This window comes from Tripterygium wilfordii, chromosome 16 (assembly GCF_013401445.1).
Source record: "Tripterygium wilfordii isolate XIE 37 chromosome 16, ASM1340144v1, whole genome shotgun sequence".
NCBI lineage: Eukaryota > Viridiplantae > Streptophyta > Magnoliopsida > Celastrales > Celastraceae > Tripterygium > Tripterygium wilfordii.
The window spans coordinates 5,601,396-5,621,586 of NC_052247.1; the positions used below are offsets into that span (position 1 = coordinate 5,601,396).

The 20,191-nt window shown below is 38.1% G+C and overlaps 1 protein-coding gene across 1 annotated transcript; it reads right to left on the bottom strand.

Moving 5' to 3' along the window:
- Window positions 1-705: 705 nt before the first annotated feature.
- On the bottom strand, window positions 706-1,489 carry LOC119981164. Its single transcript, XM_038824208.1, has one exon. The coding sequence runs from the start codon at window positions 1,374-1,376 to the stop codon at window positions 909-911; it is 468 nt and encodes a 155-aa protein (XP_038680136.1). The 5' UTR covers window positions 1,377-1,489; the 3' UTR covers window positions 706-908.
- Window positions 1,490-20,191: the final 18,702 nt, after the last annotated feature.

A 20,191-nucleotide genomic window follows, 5' to 3' on the forward strand; every position in this document is an offset into this window, starting at 1 on the left:
AAGAACGTGCTTAGGGAACAGGAGTTGAAGATTATCATGGTCACTATGAAGAGCATAAAAGGAGGAAGAAGAGAAGTCTACAACCACCCCGTGTCAAATACAAACTCCATATCTACAAAACTTGAATACTTTCTCAGACAATGACTCTGGTCACTTATCTTTTCAATTAGCATGGCTCTTACCAACTAGTTCCTAGCTTAACCTTTACTTTTCAACCCTCCAAAGCTATGTTTCTAATTTAGCTTGTAAAGCACGCTCCAATAAATTCCAAGATGTATTTCCAGTCAATGAAATTCCTGATGCATTCCAGCAATGTATTATTTTTCATTTCGTTTCCATAGAAGTTCTTTCATTCCCGAGGTAGTCTTAGATCTCTTACTTTTTCCACTTAACACTTTTCAAATTTTAAGTCTTTTTCCCATAAGAAAACTTCAAACCAGCAGCCTTGTGTTCTTAGTCTGCACACAACTCGTTTGGTGAACATGTCATATTAGGTGCAACCCTTACCAAAAACGTTTTGGACTAACAACAAGTCTTGACACATCTGAACACACACACTATCCATAACCCAAACACTCCTATCCTCAATTGTTAGAATCGAAACAACTCTTGTTCAGCGCAAAAGATATCGAACAATAACACAAATGTCTAGAGGTCTTTTTTTAATGTTTATCCGTTAAAATAGGATGGAGTATGATTTTAAGGTTTAGAACAAAAAAAAAGCATCTATATATTTTCTAACAATAACATTCAAAGCTAGCATTAACCCTTTAACTAAAGCAAGACGTTCATATTAATTATTGGCAAACCAACGTACGTAGACTTCCCACTATGAACACAAAATCACGAAACATAGCTAATTTTATACATCATCACATAATTATTAATCTCTAGACCCTAATAATATGTTAGGCACATGAAATACCGATAATAGGAGCAGCCTTGAACCTATCCGACGCCGTTTTCTTCACCAAGCTGGAGTACTCGATCTCCGGAGAAAACACGCCGTAATCAATCTCGGGTCCCTCCGGAATAGTCGTAAGTGCTCCCGACTTATCATAAACGACGTAGTATTGACCCCGATCTTGCTTATTAGACTTTGAGAAAACAGATTTGATGAGCCTATTCAGCGACCGAGAAATCTTCGAAGATTTCTTTAGCACTGGAGGAGGAGGAACGACGACGTCGAATCGGCGATCAGGAATATGAGGCATGGATAAGGTTCTAGAAGCAATAGCCGAGTCGAGATGACGCTTGAACGAGTTGAGCTCGAACGAGTCGTAGAGAGTGCTCCCACAGTCCCACACCTTTCGATGATCCGAGTACTGTTTTTGGCTTTGATTTTGGTTTATGAGCTCCTGCGTTTTCTTCTCCATTTTTTTTTGGGAAGTCTTCAGAGTTCAGAGAGAGAAATTTGGGTTGGTCGTAACTTATAAGCAAATTGGCTGCAGAAAAATGAACCGCGTGAGTAAGCTTAGCTGTGGCAAAGGTAGAAACTAATTCACGATCTCAAAAGGTGGACCATTCAATGCATCAATTCTCCGTGTGATGACATTGAGAGGTGACTTTTCTGCGTTTATTCATAGGCTGCCATTATAAAGTAATTAAGTATTAAGAATATAACCGTAGACTATGGGAACCATGATCATAACATAATTGAATTCATATTATTGATTTTTTAAAACATTACAGAGAAATATGTTTCTCATTAGAATCGAATATTGGGTATATATATATCTAACCCAACTAGTTATCAACCGAGCCACCTCTCATTAGTGATTGACTTCATATTATTGAAAGTTTAATCCAAGGATTAAGGTATGATGAATCATGAACTACATAATAACTTCACCATTAACATATATGATGTGGACGTGCAGCTCAATAATATCATCATTTTTTTTGGTAAGTACTATAATAATATCGCACTGCTTTGTGTTGTTTGTATAGAAAATAATCCTTACATATCAACCGACACGTGGCAGAATGTGACGCATACTTGTAAAAGGTTAACTAATCCCCATTCGACACGTGGCAAGGGCAAGATTTTCGTAGACTTCCATTACAACGTAATTAAGTATTGGGAATATAACCGTAGACTATGGGGGCCATGATCATAACATAATTGAATCATGAACTATATAATAACTTCACCTTGAACAGATATGATGTGGACGTGCATACAAAATTATTGTTAACATTTCTAAGAGCATCTCCAACCATCTCTACAATGTGGGAAATGTTATTTTGGGATTATTTTTGTTGTCGTAATAGTAAAGTAGCTGCAGAAAATTAAAGACAATGCAAGAAATAATTTTATTTTATCAATAAAAATAAATTGATTACAGATTAAGCAAAGAAAGAAAAGTAGAACAAATCCTGGTATTTTATTCTACAAAAGGTGAGGTACAGGGAACCCGAATCTCCTTAAGGCGATAGCTCATGTCTATCGGGTGCTTTGAAGGTTATTGAGTTTCACCTTCCAATATATAACACCACTATGTGGAACATGCCTCTATCAAAATGACTTGAACCGACAAAACTCAAGAACAAAGAATAAATGAAAAATGAATTTTGAGAGAATTTTTTGTGCGTATGGAAGTCGTCCATTATGTGAGTATTTATAGTGGAAGTATAACCTATAGTCAGAACCGAGTTAGAACTCTTTTCTAAGGAATAGTTTGACACAATTTTGATTTTCATCTTTCGCCAAGAGAGAAGAGATTAGAATTTAATATGAGAATAAACTCCATCTCGTAAAGAGATTATCCCATTAAAAAATATAATAATGTTTTTTTATTATCTCATACCCGAGGCCGACTGGCCCGGACGGCCAACGACGACGATCTGAGTGTGTGGTGGTTTGGCCCAATGGCCCATGGTGTGGAGAGTCTCTACTCCACAAAACCTTGGGTGCCCTTGGACCCAAATGAGAAGTCCAATACTTCCTCCTATAAACTAGCATTCTTGTGGATAGTAATTTTCAACCGCTTAAAATAAGCAAACAAAAATCCCAAATTAAAATACTTGCAAGCGCACAAGACCGTAGTAGAATAGGTTATGCAAGAACGAGGTCGAACCACAAGGATTGAACAAACAATATGATTAACTACTATACTAAACTTAGCAAAAGAAGCAATTATTGAGAGATGGTTGATTGTAGATAGCAAGCAATGAAATCAAAGTAACGAAGTAAAGAAAACACAAAATTATTGATTTTGATTGTGAAAGAAAATTTATGAAAGCACTAGGACAATGAATCCATCTTAATAATCCTCTCTAGTTGTTGATTACCTCACCTTTAATCCACTCAATCGATGTTGTTGACGAATCCACTAAGGCGTGAATTACCTATGGTATCTAGGCTAATTCGTTTATCTTAACATGTAATTTGGTTATGGTATCTAACTCAAATATGAACATGCAAGATGTCCTTAAGTGCAAGAATTCATTAACATGCCATGTAAACCCTAGGAGTATGGTATCTACCCTAGGCATTCCCAATTCCTAATCACAAGAAGCTGATCCCAAACCCCGTATGGTATCTACGTGAGCTTGCATCAAATTACTTAATTGAAAACTTAGTTGATGGCCAATTACCAAGCAATCAAACAAGTATATAGCACAGTGATTAGAAATCCAACATCAAAAGAGCAATCAAAGATAAGAACAATAAACAAACTAGAGAATCATATTAAGATTTCATCACGCCCTAGCAAAAGTGTTTAGTTACACATAGTCATGAATGAAAACCACAAGAAATGTTGGAGAACATCCTAGAAAAGTCGACTAAATGTCCGAGTGTTGAACCTCTGAAAGTCTCTGAGAATCCTCTGAAGTCCTCCTTAAATAGCCTCCTTCAAACCCTAAACTTCCTCTACAACAAATAATAAAACTCCAAGGAAACTCAAAACAATAAAACCAACAAAAAGGGAAGAGGTTGACTTCTTCTTTGATTAGGAAACTGCACTACTGGATGTGTCGAACGTTTTTCCGATGTTCTGTCCGTCATAAAAATCTCCAAAAATATGTAAATTGAAGCTTGATGTCTTAGCTTTTCAGGGCTATCTCATATGTCTAGCAAAATTCAATGGAATCTTCTATACCCACTTCTTCACAGATAGCACAGTTATGTCGAGATCATATTTTAGGTCAATTTGTCTTCAAAATCTGGGTCAATTGGCTTCACCAAAAATTCCCAAAATATTCTCCAACATTCTTCAAGGTATTAGCTTCATTCTATAATTGACGGTTCTTCAAAATACTCAAAATTGACCGTTTTCCATCAAAACCCATCCAAGTGCTCGAGAAAACTGAAAATGAGGAAAACAAAGTAATAAGTCCTTTTTAAAGCCAATCCTCTAACAAAAGCCAAGTTTAGAGAGTACTAAAATGAGAGAATATATGAGCGTATCACTTGTTGATAAATTTCCAATGAGGGACTTTTGCAACACACACAGACATGTCTTTCATGGGTATTGAGCCACTCACACATTCAATTTTTTTCAACATTTCCAACAATCCCGCACATGAATGGATCAACAAAATATTTTGTTTTGACTCGAGAAGTTTAAGTGTGAGTGAGAAGAATCACTACATTAAGATAGATAGCACTTGTGCATCTAAGAAGTGAGAAGAGATTAACTCTGAATGCTTACTTATGAGTATCTCAAAATTAACGTTGTCCTATTGAACCTAGTCCATAGGATCTCCAGTCACTAGGTTAGGTTTTCATCAAGAGAACTCTCTTATTCAGTTAAGGCTTTTGGCCCCATTCCCCTCAATGCGCAGCTAATTTGATCTCTCGTTAGTCCTTTTGTAAATAGTTCGGCCATGTCTTCCTTGGACTTCACAAAGTCTATGTAAATTATTCTATTAGAGAGCAACTGCTTAACAATGTTGTGTCTATGATGGATATGTCTAGACTTGCCGTTATAGATAATATTTTGTGCCCTTGCAAGTGCCCGCTTGATTATCACAATGTATGCAAATTGCAGGCACTGGTTTGAGCCATAATGGAATGTCCTCTAAAAAGTGATGAAGCCACTCTACTTCCTCACCTGCTTTGTCTAGGGCGATGATCTCTGATTCCATCGTCGAGTGTGCTATCAATGTTTGGTTAGAGGATTTCCAAGCCACCGTAGCACCTCCTAGGGTAAACACATATCCGCTAGTGGACTTTGATTCGTCAGAATCATAAATCCAATTAGCGTTACTATACCCTTCTAGTATCGCTGGATAGCTACCAAAATGCAAAACATAATTTTTATTTTATTCAAATATCCCAATACTCTCAACAATGCTTGTCAATGTTCATGACCCGTATATATATGCTCAGTTTACTAACTGAATATGCAGTCTTAGGTCTTGTGTTGATGTACATGATATTGCCAATCATTGAGAGCATTCTAATTGTTTATTACCGTTTTTAGTATTCTTATGTGGAGTTAGATGTGGAAGAAAGATATTATTCACATCTCTAATGCCCAAATCTTTAAACCTTTCCATCACTTTCTCAATGTAATGAGATTGTGTTACACCTAAGTATTTCATGTCGAAATTCTTCTTGAGCATCTTCTTGGTCTGCTTCATAACTTCAATGTTATTTCAAAGAATCAATATGTCATCAACATATAGACATATGAGTACACAACCACTTGAAGTAATTTTTTAGTACGGTCACTTGTCACACTCATTAATCCGAAAGTCATTTTGAATCATTACTTGGTCAAAAATTTCATGCCATTACTTACGAAGCTCAGGCATCGTAAGGTAGTTGCGCGTCCATGAAGTCGTAGATTGTCGAATTTATGCAGATTGTACATGAAATCTGTGGAGGGAAGTGAAAGTGAAGCGATTTCCTAGCAGGGAGACGTTGAGTGTTGAGAGAGAGAGGCAATGTTGTGTCTAGTTTTTATTTTTTAATTAATTTGATTTCCCCTCACTCACTTTTTATTTCTAAATATGTTTTTGGCGGATAGGTCTAGGAATAATCGGGTGGATTTGAAGACACTATTAGTTGAAACTGAATATATCTGTGTTGTCTGATTTAGATGGAATATAAACATCATGATCTAATATGTACTTGTAGGTTGTAGCTTCCTCATGAGGACCAAGGTCATCAGCTAAAGAACGCTTACAATTGGGCTCGTAGGCTTAAACTGAAAGAAGCACACGAAGCACATGGGGGCCCAAGCCAAGCAAAATTTGTTGTCAATACCATGCAAATTCCTATGCGGTCTGACGTGGAACCAGTCGTGCAAACTGAATCAATTACAAACTCCCTGTGATTTCGGACTAGTTACTTTAATTGTTGGTCTAGTAGTTATTTCTAAGTCAAGTAGGTTTTATTTAAATTGTTTCATGTTAAGTTTAATAGTACGTAGCCTAAGTTAAATTGGGTTCGGTTTGTTCATGGCTATATAAGCCAGAAGAGTTCTTATGTTTACTTACCTTTTAATCAATCAAAAAAAATTGAGAATTTATTCTCACAACTCCTTGTTCTTAACTTCCATCTTGAACAAGATCTATCGTTGGTGCTTTCATTGAGAAATTCCTTTGAATGGGTTCTCAAAAGGAACGAATTGAGGCTCTCGAGGCCAGTCAGGCCATAAACGCTAGCTTCCAGGACGTCCAACAACAGATAGCTCAACTCCGGGAATTGATCATGAAAGGGTTAGAGAAGAAGCCTAGTGAAATCAAAACAGTCCACAAAGTCACCTACTCACTGACACCATAGTAGCGACTCTGGATCCATGACCGAGTCCGAGGATGACTCGTTGACCGACGGGGAGGGCATGTTGGCCCTAACGGATGCTGACAAGATTCCAACGACAACAAACCAAGGATGAATTTCCCACCATTTGTAGGGGAAGATCCGATGACATGGTTGAGTAGAGCCAACCAGTTCTATAAATTTCATGAAATAAAGAAAGCAATAAGGTTCAATTATACAACGTTCTTCTTAGAGGGAGAAGCTAACTTGTGGTGCTTGTGGATTGAACGAATCTATCGTAAAGACAATAAGGACATTAGATGGAATGATTTTGAACAAGATGTGCTTACCAGGTTCGGTCCGACAGGTTATGTTGATCATGATGCGATGCTATCTCGAGTCAAACAAATTTTTGAATTACGGGATTTCTCGAAGGAGTTTGAGAAACTATCCAACCAGGTTCATGGTTGACCTGAGAAAGCCCAAGTTGAAACTCTGATCAGTGGGTTAAAACCATAATTATCACGAGAAGTTAATGCCCGCAGGCCTCGAACTGTAAGGAAAGATATTGAATATGCTCGCTTAGAGGACGACTGTAGGAATGACATTCGTAGGAGCAGTCGGAATGAACGTAGACGATCCAACAACACACCATTGGAGTTGCCGTCGTCCTAGCCTTTGGGAACCATTACGAAGTCGATTCCAATTAGTGTTAAAAGGTTATCTTGGGAAGAGATGCAAAAATGAAGAGAACAGGGGTCTCTATTTTAATTGCAATGAAAAATTTGCTATAGGCCACAAGGGCAGGGCACCCCAGATATTCATAATTGAAAATTTTGAGGATGATGAAGATGCGTCTCCTCTAGAGCAAGATCTGCTATCTCACGTGAATGATTAAATTGAGGCCCTCCTAATCATACAATATCCATGTATACGATGACTGGTCTTGGAGACCCCAGGACCATGCGATTCCAAGCATAAGTTCAAAATTTTCCCGTTTCAGTACTCATTGACAATGGATCATCGCTCAATTTTATTAGTAGTACTACCACAAGGAAACTACAGTTGCCCCATATAGTCCATAGAAGCGTTTGAGGTGCGAGTTGCCAATGGAGAACAACTATTGTGCAATGAGGTATGTAACAAGGTGGCTCTAAAGATACAATGAATACACCTTTGCGTGGACCTGTTCGTATTAACCTTGATAGGGTTGGATATTGTGTTGGGGGTCCAATGGTTGGCAAGTTTGGGAGGCAAAGTGTCAGACTATCAACGACTGATAATGGAATTTGCATGGGGCGATAGTTAGGTCAAGTTGCTATGCAGCCCCCAAGTAAGCCTGAAATCGTGTAGGCCAAGTCACTCAAAAAATTGTACAGAAAAGGCGGCTAGTGGTTTTCAATTCAAGAGGCTATGTCCGGATTGGAGAATGACGAAACATGGACCACCATTCCCGAGACTATTCGGAGGTTGTCACGTGAATTTTCTTCTATTACTCAGGAACCAGGTTCATTGCCCCCAACTAGGACATTCGATCACAGGATGATCTTGAAGGATGAATCAAAGCCCATCAGTGTGGCTCCATATTGTTACGCGCACTTTCAAAATAATGACATTGAAAAGCAAGTAGCAGAGATGTTGCGTAGTGGATTTATTCGGCCGAGCAATAGACATTTTTCATCACGAGTACTATTGGTTAAAAAGAAGGATGGAACATGGCGCTTTTATAACGATTATCGGGCACTTAAACCATTAAAGATCGTTTCCCAATTCCCATGATTGACGATATGTTTGATGAATTGGGCGGGACATACTTCTTTTCCAAATTGGATTTGCAAGTCGAATATCATTAGATTCGGATCCACAAAAGCGACATACAGAAAATGGAATTTCGGACTCACCATGGCCACCATGAATATTTGATAATGTCGTTCGGTTTATGCAATGCACCATCTACATTCCAATTTGCTATGAATTCAATTTTTAGCATGCACTTGAGGAGGTTTATTTTGTTATATTTTGATGATATACTTGTCTACTCAAAAACTTGGGAAGATCATATCATACATCTACACATTGGTTGGAGATCTTGGCCGGCCACAAATTTCATATTAAGCTTACAAAGTGTACATTCGCCTAAGAAGAGACTGAGTATCTAGGCCATATTATATCTCAACATGGGGTTCAGATGGATCGGAAAAAAGTTGATGCAATGATTTCCTAGCCAAAGTCGGGTAATGTTTTAGCCTTATAGGGTTTCTTGGGTTTGACCGACTACTACAGGAAATTTATAGAACATTATGGAATAATTGCAAAACCACTCACAGATATGCTTTAAAAAGGTGTTTTCATTGGACTGAGAATGGTGAGGAAACTTTCAAGCTACTCAAGGGAGCAATGACCCCGAAGGCCTATCCTAGCTATGTCGGATTTTCAAGAAGAATTTGAGGTTAACACTGATGCCAGCGACATCGGAATTGGGGTTGTTCTTACCCAACATAAAAGACCACTGGCATTCCTCAGTAAAGCTTTGGGACCAAAGAAAAAGGGGTGGTTCATATATGCCAAAGAGATGTTAGCCATCATCGGGGATCCGCTTGTGGCGCCCTTATTTATTAGGCAGAAAATTCAAGATTGTCACTGACCAACGACCCTTAAGACATCTTTTAGAGCAGCGGATTATCACGCCAGAACAACAAAAATTTGTGGCCAAGCTTTTAGGCTACGAGTTTGAGATCCATTATCGTCCTGGGAGTGAAAATCAAGTTGTAGATGCTCTGTCACGAATGGAGGACATTTCGGAACTAACTTCCACATCCGACCCTACGAGGGCAATATGGGATGAACTTCGAGACTGTACTCGGAATTGCCAATAGTGCCACGAGATAGTATGAAAGTTGGACTCTCTTTCGGACAATGTGGCAGACTACGAGTTCACAGGCGTATTGATCCAGTAAAAGGATTGAGTCTGGGTTCCAGCCGGGAAGGAGTTATGGAAGAGAATACTTCACCACTTCCACAATTCTACAATTGGTGGACATTTCGATGTCAATCGAACTTGGGTACGGGTAGCTCAAGTGTTTTATTGGCCAGGATTGAAATAAGAGGTCCATCGGTATGTCGCATTCTATGTTGTGTGTCAACTGATCAAGAGCAATTCAAGCAGACTCAGTGGGCTCCTTCAACCTTTGTCAGTTTCTAATTGGGTGCGGGAAGACATGACTATGAATTTCATTGTAGGGTTGTCACGGTCTAATGGGTACGATGGGATTATGGTGGTTATAGATCGATTGACCAAATAAGCCCACTTTGTCGCATTGGTGCATCCTTATACCGCAAAGTCGATCGCACATTTATTTGTTGCTAATGTCATCAAACTTCACGGGTTCCCTAGATCCATTGTGTTAGATAGAGATCAAATTTTTCTCAGTAATTTTTGGGGAGAATTGTTTAAGTTGTAAGGAACCCAATTGTCCATGAGTTCCTCATATCATCCCAGATTGATGGTCAATACGAGGTAACTAATCATTCTCTTGAACAATACTTGTGTGTATTTAGCCATCAAAAATCCTCGCAAGTGGGAAGAGTTCCTTGCGTGGGCTGAATATTGATACAATACTAGTTTTCATGCTTCTACTAAGAAGTCACCCTTTGATTACTTGTATGGTCAAACTCCTCCGTATCTAATCTGTTATAAGGAGGGATCGTCTTCGAATGATGAAGTTGATCGGGACTTAAGTGAGAGGGATGAATTGACTAAGGAACTCAAAGATAACTTAAAAAAGGCGACCAATCGAATGAAGACTTATGCCGATCAACATCAACATGAAGAGTCCTTCAAACCCAGGGATTGGGTTTTCCTCAAAATTCAGCACCACCGCCAGAAGTCTGTCTCTCAGAAGGCTCTTTATAAGCTGAGTAGCCGATTCTATGGTGCATACAAAGTGTTGCAAAAGACAGGAGGCATTGCGTATAAGCTAGAATTACCCATGGATGTATTGATCCATCTCATCTTCCATGTTTCTCAACTAAGCGACAGATGGACAAGACGAGGTAAGCAATCCCACATTGCCTCCACTAAATTCAAACGGGTAGATACTACTCTCGCCACGTAAAGTAGTAGAATATCGAAGGATCAGGAGGGGAAATCGCTATTGATGGGAGGTGCTGATACTTTGGGAATTGCTGGATGACATCGAAACAACTTGGGAAGATCTCGATATGCTTAAACTTCAATCTTCATCTTTCGCACTTGAATGAGGGGGGAATGATGAGGGCCAAGGTCATAAACTAAAGAACGCTTACAATCGAGCTCGTAGGCTTAAACTGAAAGAAGCACGCGAAGCAGTCGAGGGCCCAAGCCATGCAAAATTCGCCGCCAATACCATGCAAATTCCTATGCGGTCTGACATGGAGCCATTTGTGGAGATTGAATCAATTACAAACTCCCTATGATTTCAGACTAGTTACTTTAATTGTTAGTCTAGTATTTATTTCTAAGTCAAGTAGGTTTTCTTTAAATTGTTTCTTGTTAAATTTAGTAGTACGTAGTCTAAGTTGAATTGGGGTTGGTTTGTTCATGGCTATATAAGCCAGAAGAACTCTTATGTTTAGTTATCTTTTAATCAATCAAAAAACCCGAGAATTTATTCTCGCAACTCCTTGTTCTCTACTTCCGTTTTGAACAAGATCTATCACTTCCACTAAGCACTAGAAACTTCTATTAGCAGACGAGATCTATTATGTGGTCAATGTAAAACTATCTTTTATGGTGGGTTTGGATGTGTGTCTACGTCTACCAAACGTAATGTTTTTGGCTTGAAGGCATCACGTTCAGATAAAAGAATATTTGGTCGAGTAGTGAGTTACGATATCATTGTATTACAATGAGTTTGAAGTTGAAGTTGCAGAGAGCTACTCCCACTTCTGACGCAGTACGATTGGCCACATTCTCGAAATCATAACACAATATGTATTTTTTTCAATTTTGTCCACAATCAATTTTATTATTTCATTTATATTTTTATCAAAAATAAATTGATCAAAATTAATTGGTATCAATGAAAAATATTTAATTTTGCCCTTAGCTTGCGATAATATTTTTAATGACGTTTCAAACATTTTTTGTCATCGCAACTCATCTCACTCGTTGTAGTTTTAGAATTCGCCTCACTTGTCGCAAGAAGCCAAAACACAACACAGTTTGGATTTACATCAAAAATTGCAAATTCAAAATATGAGGCACCGCGCTGAGCTAAGCTCGTTTGAAAGACCACGAATGAAGGACCCACGGAGAGTTTGGGGTTTGAAGGCCTAATAAATCTGTTGGAAAAAAAATATACACATGTATCATTACGCAGCGGAATACCTGTTGTAGCGCAGATTCACGGATTGAGCTGCTTAGTTCCACGTCGCTTACCGTTGGCACGTCGGTGACTAACACGGATCTACGAACACGTCTGGACTCGGGGATCGCTACCAGAGTCCTCCCACTATTCACACCCTAACTAGCCTTGATCACGTAGGTGGAAGATCGGAGTTTGAGAGAGAGAGAGCGTTTACGTATATTATTTTTGGTGTGTGAAATACAAAGGACTGACCCTCTATTTATAGGTTCATAAGGGATAAGAATTGATGTCTTCTAATTTGATTAGAAGTCTATCAAATCTCTCAGGATAATACCATTCAAAAATCAAATACTTAATTTGATTAATATCCAACTAGATATTATCCTTAATTATTAATTAAACAAATTAATTGATAATGTGGACGTTTATCCACATCTCCCACTCGTCCACATAGGACTCTTTCTCAAACGTTGTACAGGCAGTAGGGCGTGCGACCAGACGAAGAAGATTCAACACTCGGTTGAACAGTTACACTAAGTTACCACCTAACTAGTGTAACATATCATATAGATATAGTTCGTCTATGCTCTAGACAGTTTGACCACACCAAACCAAACACTCTCAACACCTTTTGAGAATAATCTCTGAACAGTGCTTGATTTCCACACAGGTACAAATAGTCATCCATGATCACTTTGTTGCTAAAACAATTTGTGATCGCCCGGGCTATGGATTTGTACTATTAAGGCCTGTTATCAAACAATCTTCCATAATGACTCATATCAATTCGTCTTTGTTTTAATATTTTCTAGTTGTGCCTCATTCGACCGTAACAATATTCATGGCCGTGTATGACACAACTAAGAAAACACTTCAAACTCCAGCTACATGATATAGTCTTAAGTCATAAGAGTATAAATAATTTTCAAGGCTCACACAGTGACAGATAAGGTGTTTTTCATGTCACTCCTGAAGTGGTCGACTTAGCACATATAAAAACATATTACATGCTATGATGAAGCTCCCACTTGATGGGATGTCACTAGCTTAAACATCATACGGATTTTTCATAGATGCTACACAATCATCCAACTTAAAATGTCAACTCATACATTTTGTCCGGCTTTCCTAAGGCTTATATGTGGTGATTAATCACACATTCGACTATAGAAATAATCTCATCTCAGACTTACTGAGGCGACGTATAAATTAAGCAACTTATGCAAAAATAAACCACACATGTCACTACTTAAGTGACAACTAGGTTTCTTGTCTCTTTCTGCCAACCACGCAGGTGATAGAATTATTCCCCTGTGAGTAAGGAGATCGTAGCCTTGTGACATTAAATTGTGCCTAAATTTATGGTGTAATGAACATAAACATATTATGAATAATACTTCATTTTATTTCATAAAAAAAATGAGAATCCAATAAATACCCTTTACATAACTAGAGTCTACGTAGACCCATTGTTCTAACATGAAATGAAAACAAATCTCTAGTTATTGCTTTTGTTAATGGGTCAGCTACCATCTCTTTGGTGGGAATGTGTTTAAGGGTAACTTCTTTCTGGTTGACCATAAGTCGGATATTATGATAACGAATATCAATATGCTTTGTCTTCCCATGATACTTGGGATTCTTTGCATACTCCAAGGCGGCCATGCTATCGGAGAAAATCTCGACAGGCTTTTCAATCTGAGAGGTAGCCTCGAGATGTCGTAAAAAACGCCTTAACCAGACGGCCTCCTGGACTGCAGCTGAACATGCAACATATTCAGCTTCCATTGTTGATAGAGCGATGCAGCTCTGCTTTTTGCTACACCAAGATATTGCTCCTCCACCAAGGATAAACACATATCCAGAAGTGGATTTTCTTTCGTCTCTATCACTGGCCCAATCAGCGTCACTGAATCCAGTTAGTTTTAGGTTTCCTCCACCATAGCAGAGGATTAGATATGTGGTTCCACGAAGGTAACGAAATATTCTTTTCACGGCTTCCCAGTGGGTAAGACCTGGATTACTTTGATATCGGCTCACTAGGCCAACTGCAAAACAGATATCAGGACGAGTACACAACATAGCGTACATCAGACTCCCAACTGCACTGGCATAGGGAACCTTGCTCATCCTATTTCTTTCTTCGTCTGTCTTAGGGCATTGATCAAGTGATAAATATCGACCCTTTTCAACAGGGGTATCAACGGGCTTTGATTGATGCATGCGGAACTTCTCCAAAATTTTCTTAATATAATTTTCTTGAGACAAACCAAGAATTCTTTTGGATCTATCCCTCATGATCTTGACGCCAAGCACATAGTTAGCCTCACCCATATCCTTCATTTCAAAAACGGAGGATAGCCAATCTTTCATGGCATTAATCATCCCCATATTATTCCCAGCAAGTAAAATGTCATCTACGTACAGAGACAGGATCAAAAAACCTTCTCCTGTCCTTTTGACATATACACAATGGTCATCTTCAATCATATCCATGCCTGTCAACAAAATTGCTTCATGGAACTTGAGATACCATTGTCTAGATGATTGTTTGAGACCATATATGGATTTTTTAAGACGGCACACTTTGCCTTCTTGTCCTTCTGCCACAAAACCAAAAGGTTGATCCATATAGATCTCCTCATCCAGCTTCCCATTTAAGAAAGATGTCTTAACATCCATCTGGTGTAGCTCCAAATCTAAATGAGCTACTAGTGCTAGGATCGAGCGAATAGAGACAAATCTCACCACAGGAGAAAAAGTCTCTTCGTAGTCTATACCCTCCATTTGGGTATAGTCTTTCGCTACAAGTCGGGCTTTATGCTTGTCGATTGAGCCATCGGCCTTCCTTTTTACTTTTAAGACCCACTTATTGCCAATGGCCTTTCAGCCTGGTGGGAGGTCAACCAAGTCCCAAACTTGGTTCTTTGCCATTGACTCCATCTCATCGTTCATGGCAGCTAACCAATCATTGCAAGCAGGTGATTGAAGTGCTTCTTTGTATGAAGCTGGCTCATCTACATCTAATAGAGAGCATAACAACGCATGTCCTTCAACTCCAAAATGTCGACGAGGAATGTTTCTACGTTGACTTTTCCGCAAGGAGTTTTCATCACTCCCATTATCTATGGCGATTGTCTGAGAAGGACGTTCTAATTCCCTCTCCTCGCCAGAGATAGTAGAAGATTCTATAGACTGTAACTCATACAATTCTAATTCTTTGCGGATATCACCAATGCTTGGGAAATCATTCTCTAAAAATTCCACATCTCTGGATTCTGTCTCTGTCATACCCCCATCAGGATGTTCACCATACATCACATACCCTTTTGAGTGTTCAGGATATCTGATGAACACCTTTTTGTTAGCCTTTGGGCCAAGCTTCCCATACTTATGGGAGGTAGAGTGAACATATCCTGCTGAGTCCCATAGGCGCAGATGATCTAACTCTGGTTTCCTTTTACTCTAGAGTTCATAGGGAGTAGTAGGCACAGACTTACTTGGAACATGATTAAGTATGTATGCTGCCATAAGCAGTGCATCGCCCCAAAAACTTATTGGGAGATTGGCTTGAGCCATCATTGACCTAGTCATGTCCAACAAAGTCCTGTTTCGACGTTCCGCTACACCATTTTGTTGCGGTGTCCCAGGAATTGTAAGTTGCCTACTAATTCCTTTAGTTTCACATAGAAGTTTAAAGGAATCGGACAGATATTCACGTCCCCTATCAGTTTGGAGAGTTTTCAAATTTCTCTCTTGCTGAGTTTCGACTACCGCAACAAAGCGTTTGAAGCATTCTAATGCTTCATGTCGATGGGAAAGCAGGTACACATACCCGAATCGTGAATAATCATCCATAAATGTTATGAAGTACGACGCTCCATGTCGGGCTTTAACATTCATAGGCCCACAGATGTTTGAGTGGACTAACTCCAATGGATGAGAGGCCCTAAGAGCCTTACCAAAAGGCTTTCTTGATGCCTTTCCCATTAGACAATTCTCACACATAGGGAGATTGACTTTTTCAAGCGAGCCCAATAGGCCCGCTTTGGCTAATCTAGCCATTCTTTCTTGACCAATATGGCCAAGTCTAGCATGCCATAACATACCATCTATTCTAGGGAAAGTAACAAGTGCAGAAGAAGAAGAAGCGGCATTATAATAATCCAAATTTAACTTAAAGAAACCATTGACAAGTTGTCCGTTAAAGAACAATTTATTATCGAAAAACATGTCAACAACATTGTTCTCAAAATGAAAAGAATAACCTAAAGGCAATAAAGCTAGCACAGAGCAAAGGTTACACCGAAAAGTTGGACAATACAGAACATCATGTAGGATTAAACTGCGACCCCCTAACAATCTAAGTTGATAGGAACCGCATCCCAAAATCTCCACTTGTCCATTATTTCCTAGATAGACATACTGAGTTCCAGTTGGGATTCGGTGAAAATCCACAAAGCCCTGTCTGTCACGAACTATGTGTTTGTTCGCTCCTGTATCCAAAATCCAATCAGGAATGGAGTTAGCAACTAATGCATAAGAACAAACATTGACAGAAATCAATTGAGGAACTACCTTCTTAGGCTCAGAACAGTTTCTGGCCAGATGTCCCTTTTGCCCACAGTTGTAGCACTTCATCTTAGCTACATTCTTCTTGGGCTTTGGCTTCTCAATCTTCTTGCCTTTAGGCCCGTGACCTTTCCATTGCTTCTTTTTCCCTCCTCCTTTTCCCTTATACCCATTTTTGGGTTTGTTGGGAGCGTTGGCCACTAAGGCCACTTTCTTGGTAGTAGCTTTGCAATCAGCTTCTAGCTCAAGGTGACGGGAAATATCATCGAAGGTCTTGATATTCTCTGAGTGAGTCATCAATTGCTTCATGTGGGCCCACTCAGGGTCCGGCAAGGAACGGATCACGGCCAATACCTGTTGCTCATCACTGAGCTCAACACTAGCATTCCTCAAATCCTTAATCATGCCCTTCATTGCACGAAGATGCTCGGGCATTGTGTGATTTGGGAGCAACGTATACTCATTGAATTTGAGGTTCAAGGCACGAAGTCTAGTGGCATTGGTTTGCCCAAACTTGATTTTGAGCTCATTCCACATGGCCTGAGCCGTAGTGCAATCTTCAAAATCACCAATTAGGTCATTTTGCATAGCACTAAGCATTGTGAACCGTGCACAACGATCCTTTTTGACCCAATTATCATAGGCTTCCTTGTCACAACGGTGCTGGGCAGTGTTACCTTCTTTGGGTGGCACCATAGCCATCTCCAAGGTCTCGAGCACTTCTTGCTCGTTGAGAAGATATTGAATCTTCCTCCTCCACACATCATAATTTTCAGATCCAGTTAACTTTTCTCCTTTATTAAGGTCAGCAATAACATTTTTCGAGGCCATTACTACAAAAGTTAATGAAGGTTGGATTTTAATAAGGCACAATTTATCAACTTCAAATATAAAAATCAAATAATTTTCCTAAAAATGCGAGATCGAAAAATCCCTATGCTCAAGTCATCACCCACAATCAAAGGAAAAATCATTTAACCTTCATACTTCATCAATCAATAATCAAAGAACGAATCTTTATGATCCATCATATTAACAATATAATATGTAAGCAATATTGCACATAAATTTATTATTATAAGCACTAAACTTATAATAGATATATTATGAGGATTATTATGCACATACCACCAAAAAAAAACTTTGTGAGCTTTCTAAGTTAGGGACCAACAAATTTAGCAACTAGATTGTTCCCAGGAAAGAGGGGGCCTTCCTTTTAATACGGCGCACAATTAAGTAACCCCTTTCCTCGACAGAATTTTCTAGACATTGCTAATAACGTTTTGTCACTAACAAAGATTGCCCACACAATAAATGCATAACGTATATGCAGATCATAATTCAACGAATGAATTTAATCACAATTAAAATCCTCATTATAATTCAACAAATGAATTATTAATCATACAATACAAAAAAAATGATGATTTATAATCACAAACACTAAGCACACAATTAATAAAATCATGTGTGTCATCAATTAATTGAAGATATCACATAAATATCAAAAAATAAACATGGATCAAATTACAATGGGAAAACACATTTGTAATATAAGTTTACTTAAAACGTGGGTTTAAGTCCAAAAAACATATTTTTAGGATTTATCATAAAGACATAATCTTTTTTCTAGCCCAAATAAACTTTAAAGTCCAAATTAGGACTAAGCCCATTTTTCATATATCTATATAATTCATATATAGCCCATTAGTTTTAGTCTAACCCAAAAAAAAATAAGCCCATTTAGTCTTTAAAACATATAATCGACCCTTTCTTTTTCTTTTCTTTTTTATTTATTTAAGACCATATTGGACCACAAAAGACCCTACTTTTTATATAGCAATTGTTGCAACATATGCAACAACAAGACTAAAACGATTATATATATATATAAAAACAGAATTATATATATATATATAAACAGAAGTATATAAACAGAATTATATAAAAATAAGAGGGTTCACATAAGAGTCATTAATTTGGACTTTAAAGTTTATTTGGGCTAGAATAAAGATTATGTCTTAATAAACAGAATTATATATATATATATATATATAAATAGAATTATATAAAAATAAGAGGGTTCACGTAAGAGTCATTAATTAAAAAAAAACGATTTACACAAAATCATAAGATTAAAATCAATTTAATCAATTGATGATTAAAACCTATTTAACCATAAATACGGGAACTGAATGAACCAGCTTCGATACCAATGTTGGAAAAAAAATATACACATGTATCATTACGGTTGTAGCGCAGATTCACGGATCGAGCTGCTTAGTTCCACGTCGCTTACCGTTGGCACGTCGGTGACTAACACGGATCTACGAACACGTCTGGACTCGGGGATCGCTACCAGAGTCCTCCCACTATTCACACCCTAACTAGCCTTGATCACGTAGGCGGAAGATCGGAGTTTGAGAGAGAGAGCGTTTACGTATATTATTTTTGGTGTGTGAAATACAAAGGACTGACCCTCTATTTATAGGCTCATAAGGGATAAGAATTGATGTCTTCTAATTTGATTAGAAGTCTATCAAATCTCTCAGGATAATACCATTCAAAAATCAAATACTTAATTTGATTAATATCCAACTAGATATTATCCTTAATTATTAATTAAACAAATTAATTGATAATGTGGACGTTTATCCACAAAATCAAATTGTTAAGTTCCTTCCATTCTAGAGCTTGAGCCTTAGAGACCTTATTGATCAAATGCCGATAACAATTAATACAAACGAGACACTGTAGAGCTTGCGCAAGAACCAAGCCCAATTGCGCAACAATGGTTTAAAAGTTGGGAGCCGTTATGTGCACACGAGTTTCGATTCAATACACATAACTACTTAATACACATAATTGTTTTTTAACACACACATTGTGTTTCTTAAAATACTCTTTCATACCTATTAACTATATAATATTAAATATCCTAAACTACCCTTCCCCAAACCCACCCATATATGTCTTAGATGCTTTTAATAACCAGTAACTGTTCTTTGTGCCGAAATTGGCTTAATGATTCTCTGTTGTTTCTGACGTTTGACTTTGATTGGCTTTGATGGGTATCAATATCACCCTCCCAAGTATAGCCTGGGCTAGGTGGTTTTGTTTTAGCTCTTTAGTCTTTGTTCCCTTGGGCATCCCACCAATGGCTATTGTACTCTTACTATTTTGTTCTTAATATATTGCTATTTATAAATAAACAAAAAATAGTTCTTCATATGTCTCCTATCAAATGCAAAGCAACGAAGAAACACTGGATCATGCACAATCTTGAAAAACGTGAAAGCAAGAGATCGAGCATACAAGGCTCTTCATCAAAAAAACAAAAGAGGATAGGCAATGATAGGAACCTACAATTGTAAGTCAGTTTAGAAGTTTTTTAGTTTGTTAATAGGTTGGTTAAATCGGTGCAAGTCTGTTAGTACATAAACAGAGTGTTTAGCAATTTGTAAGGCAGTTCAGAAAATGATATTGAAAATTAAGAGTCTTCTTCATTTGTGTTTTCCCTTGTTCCTCCCTCTATAATTTCTTCTTCCATTTCCAT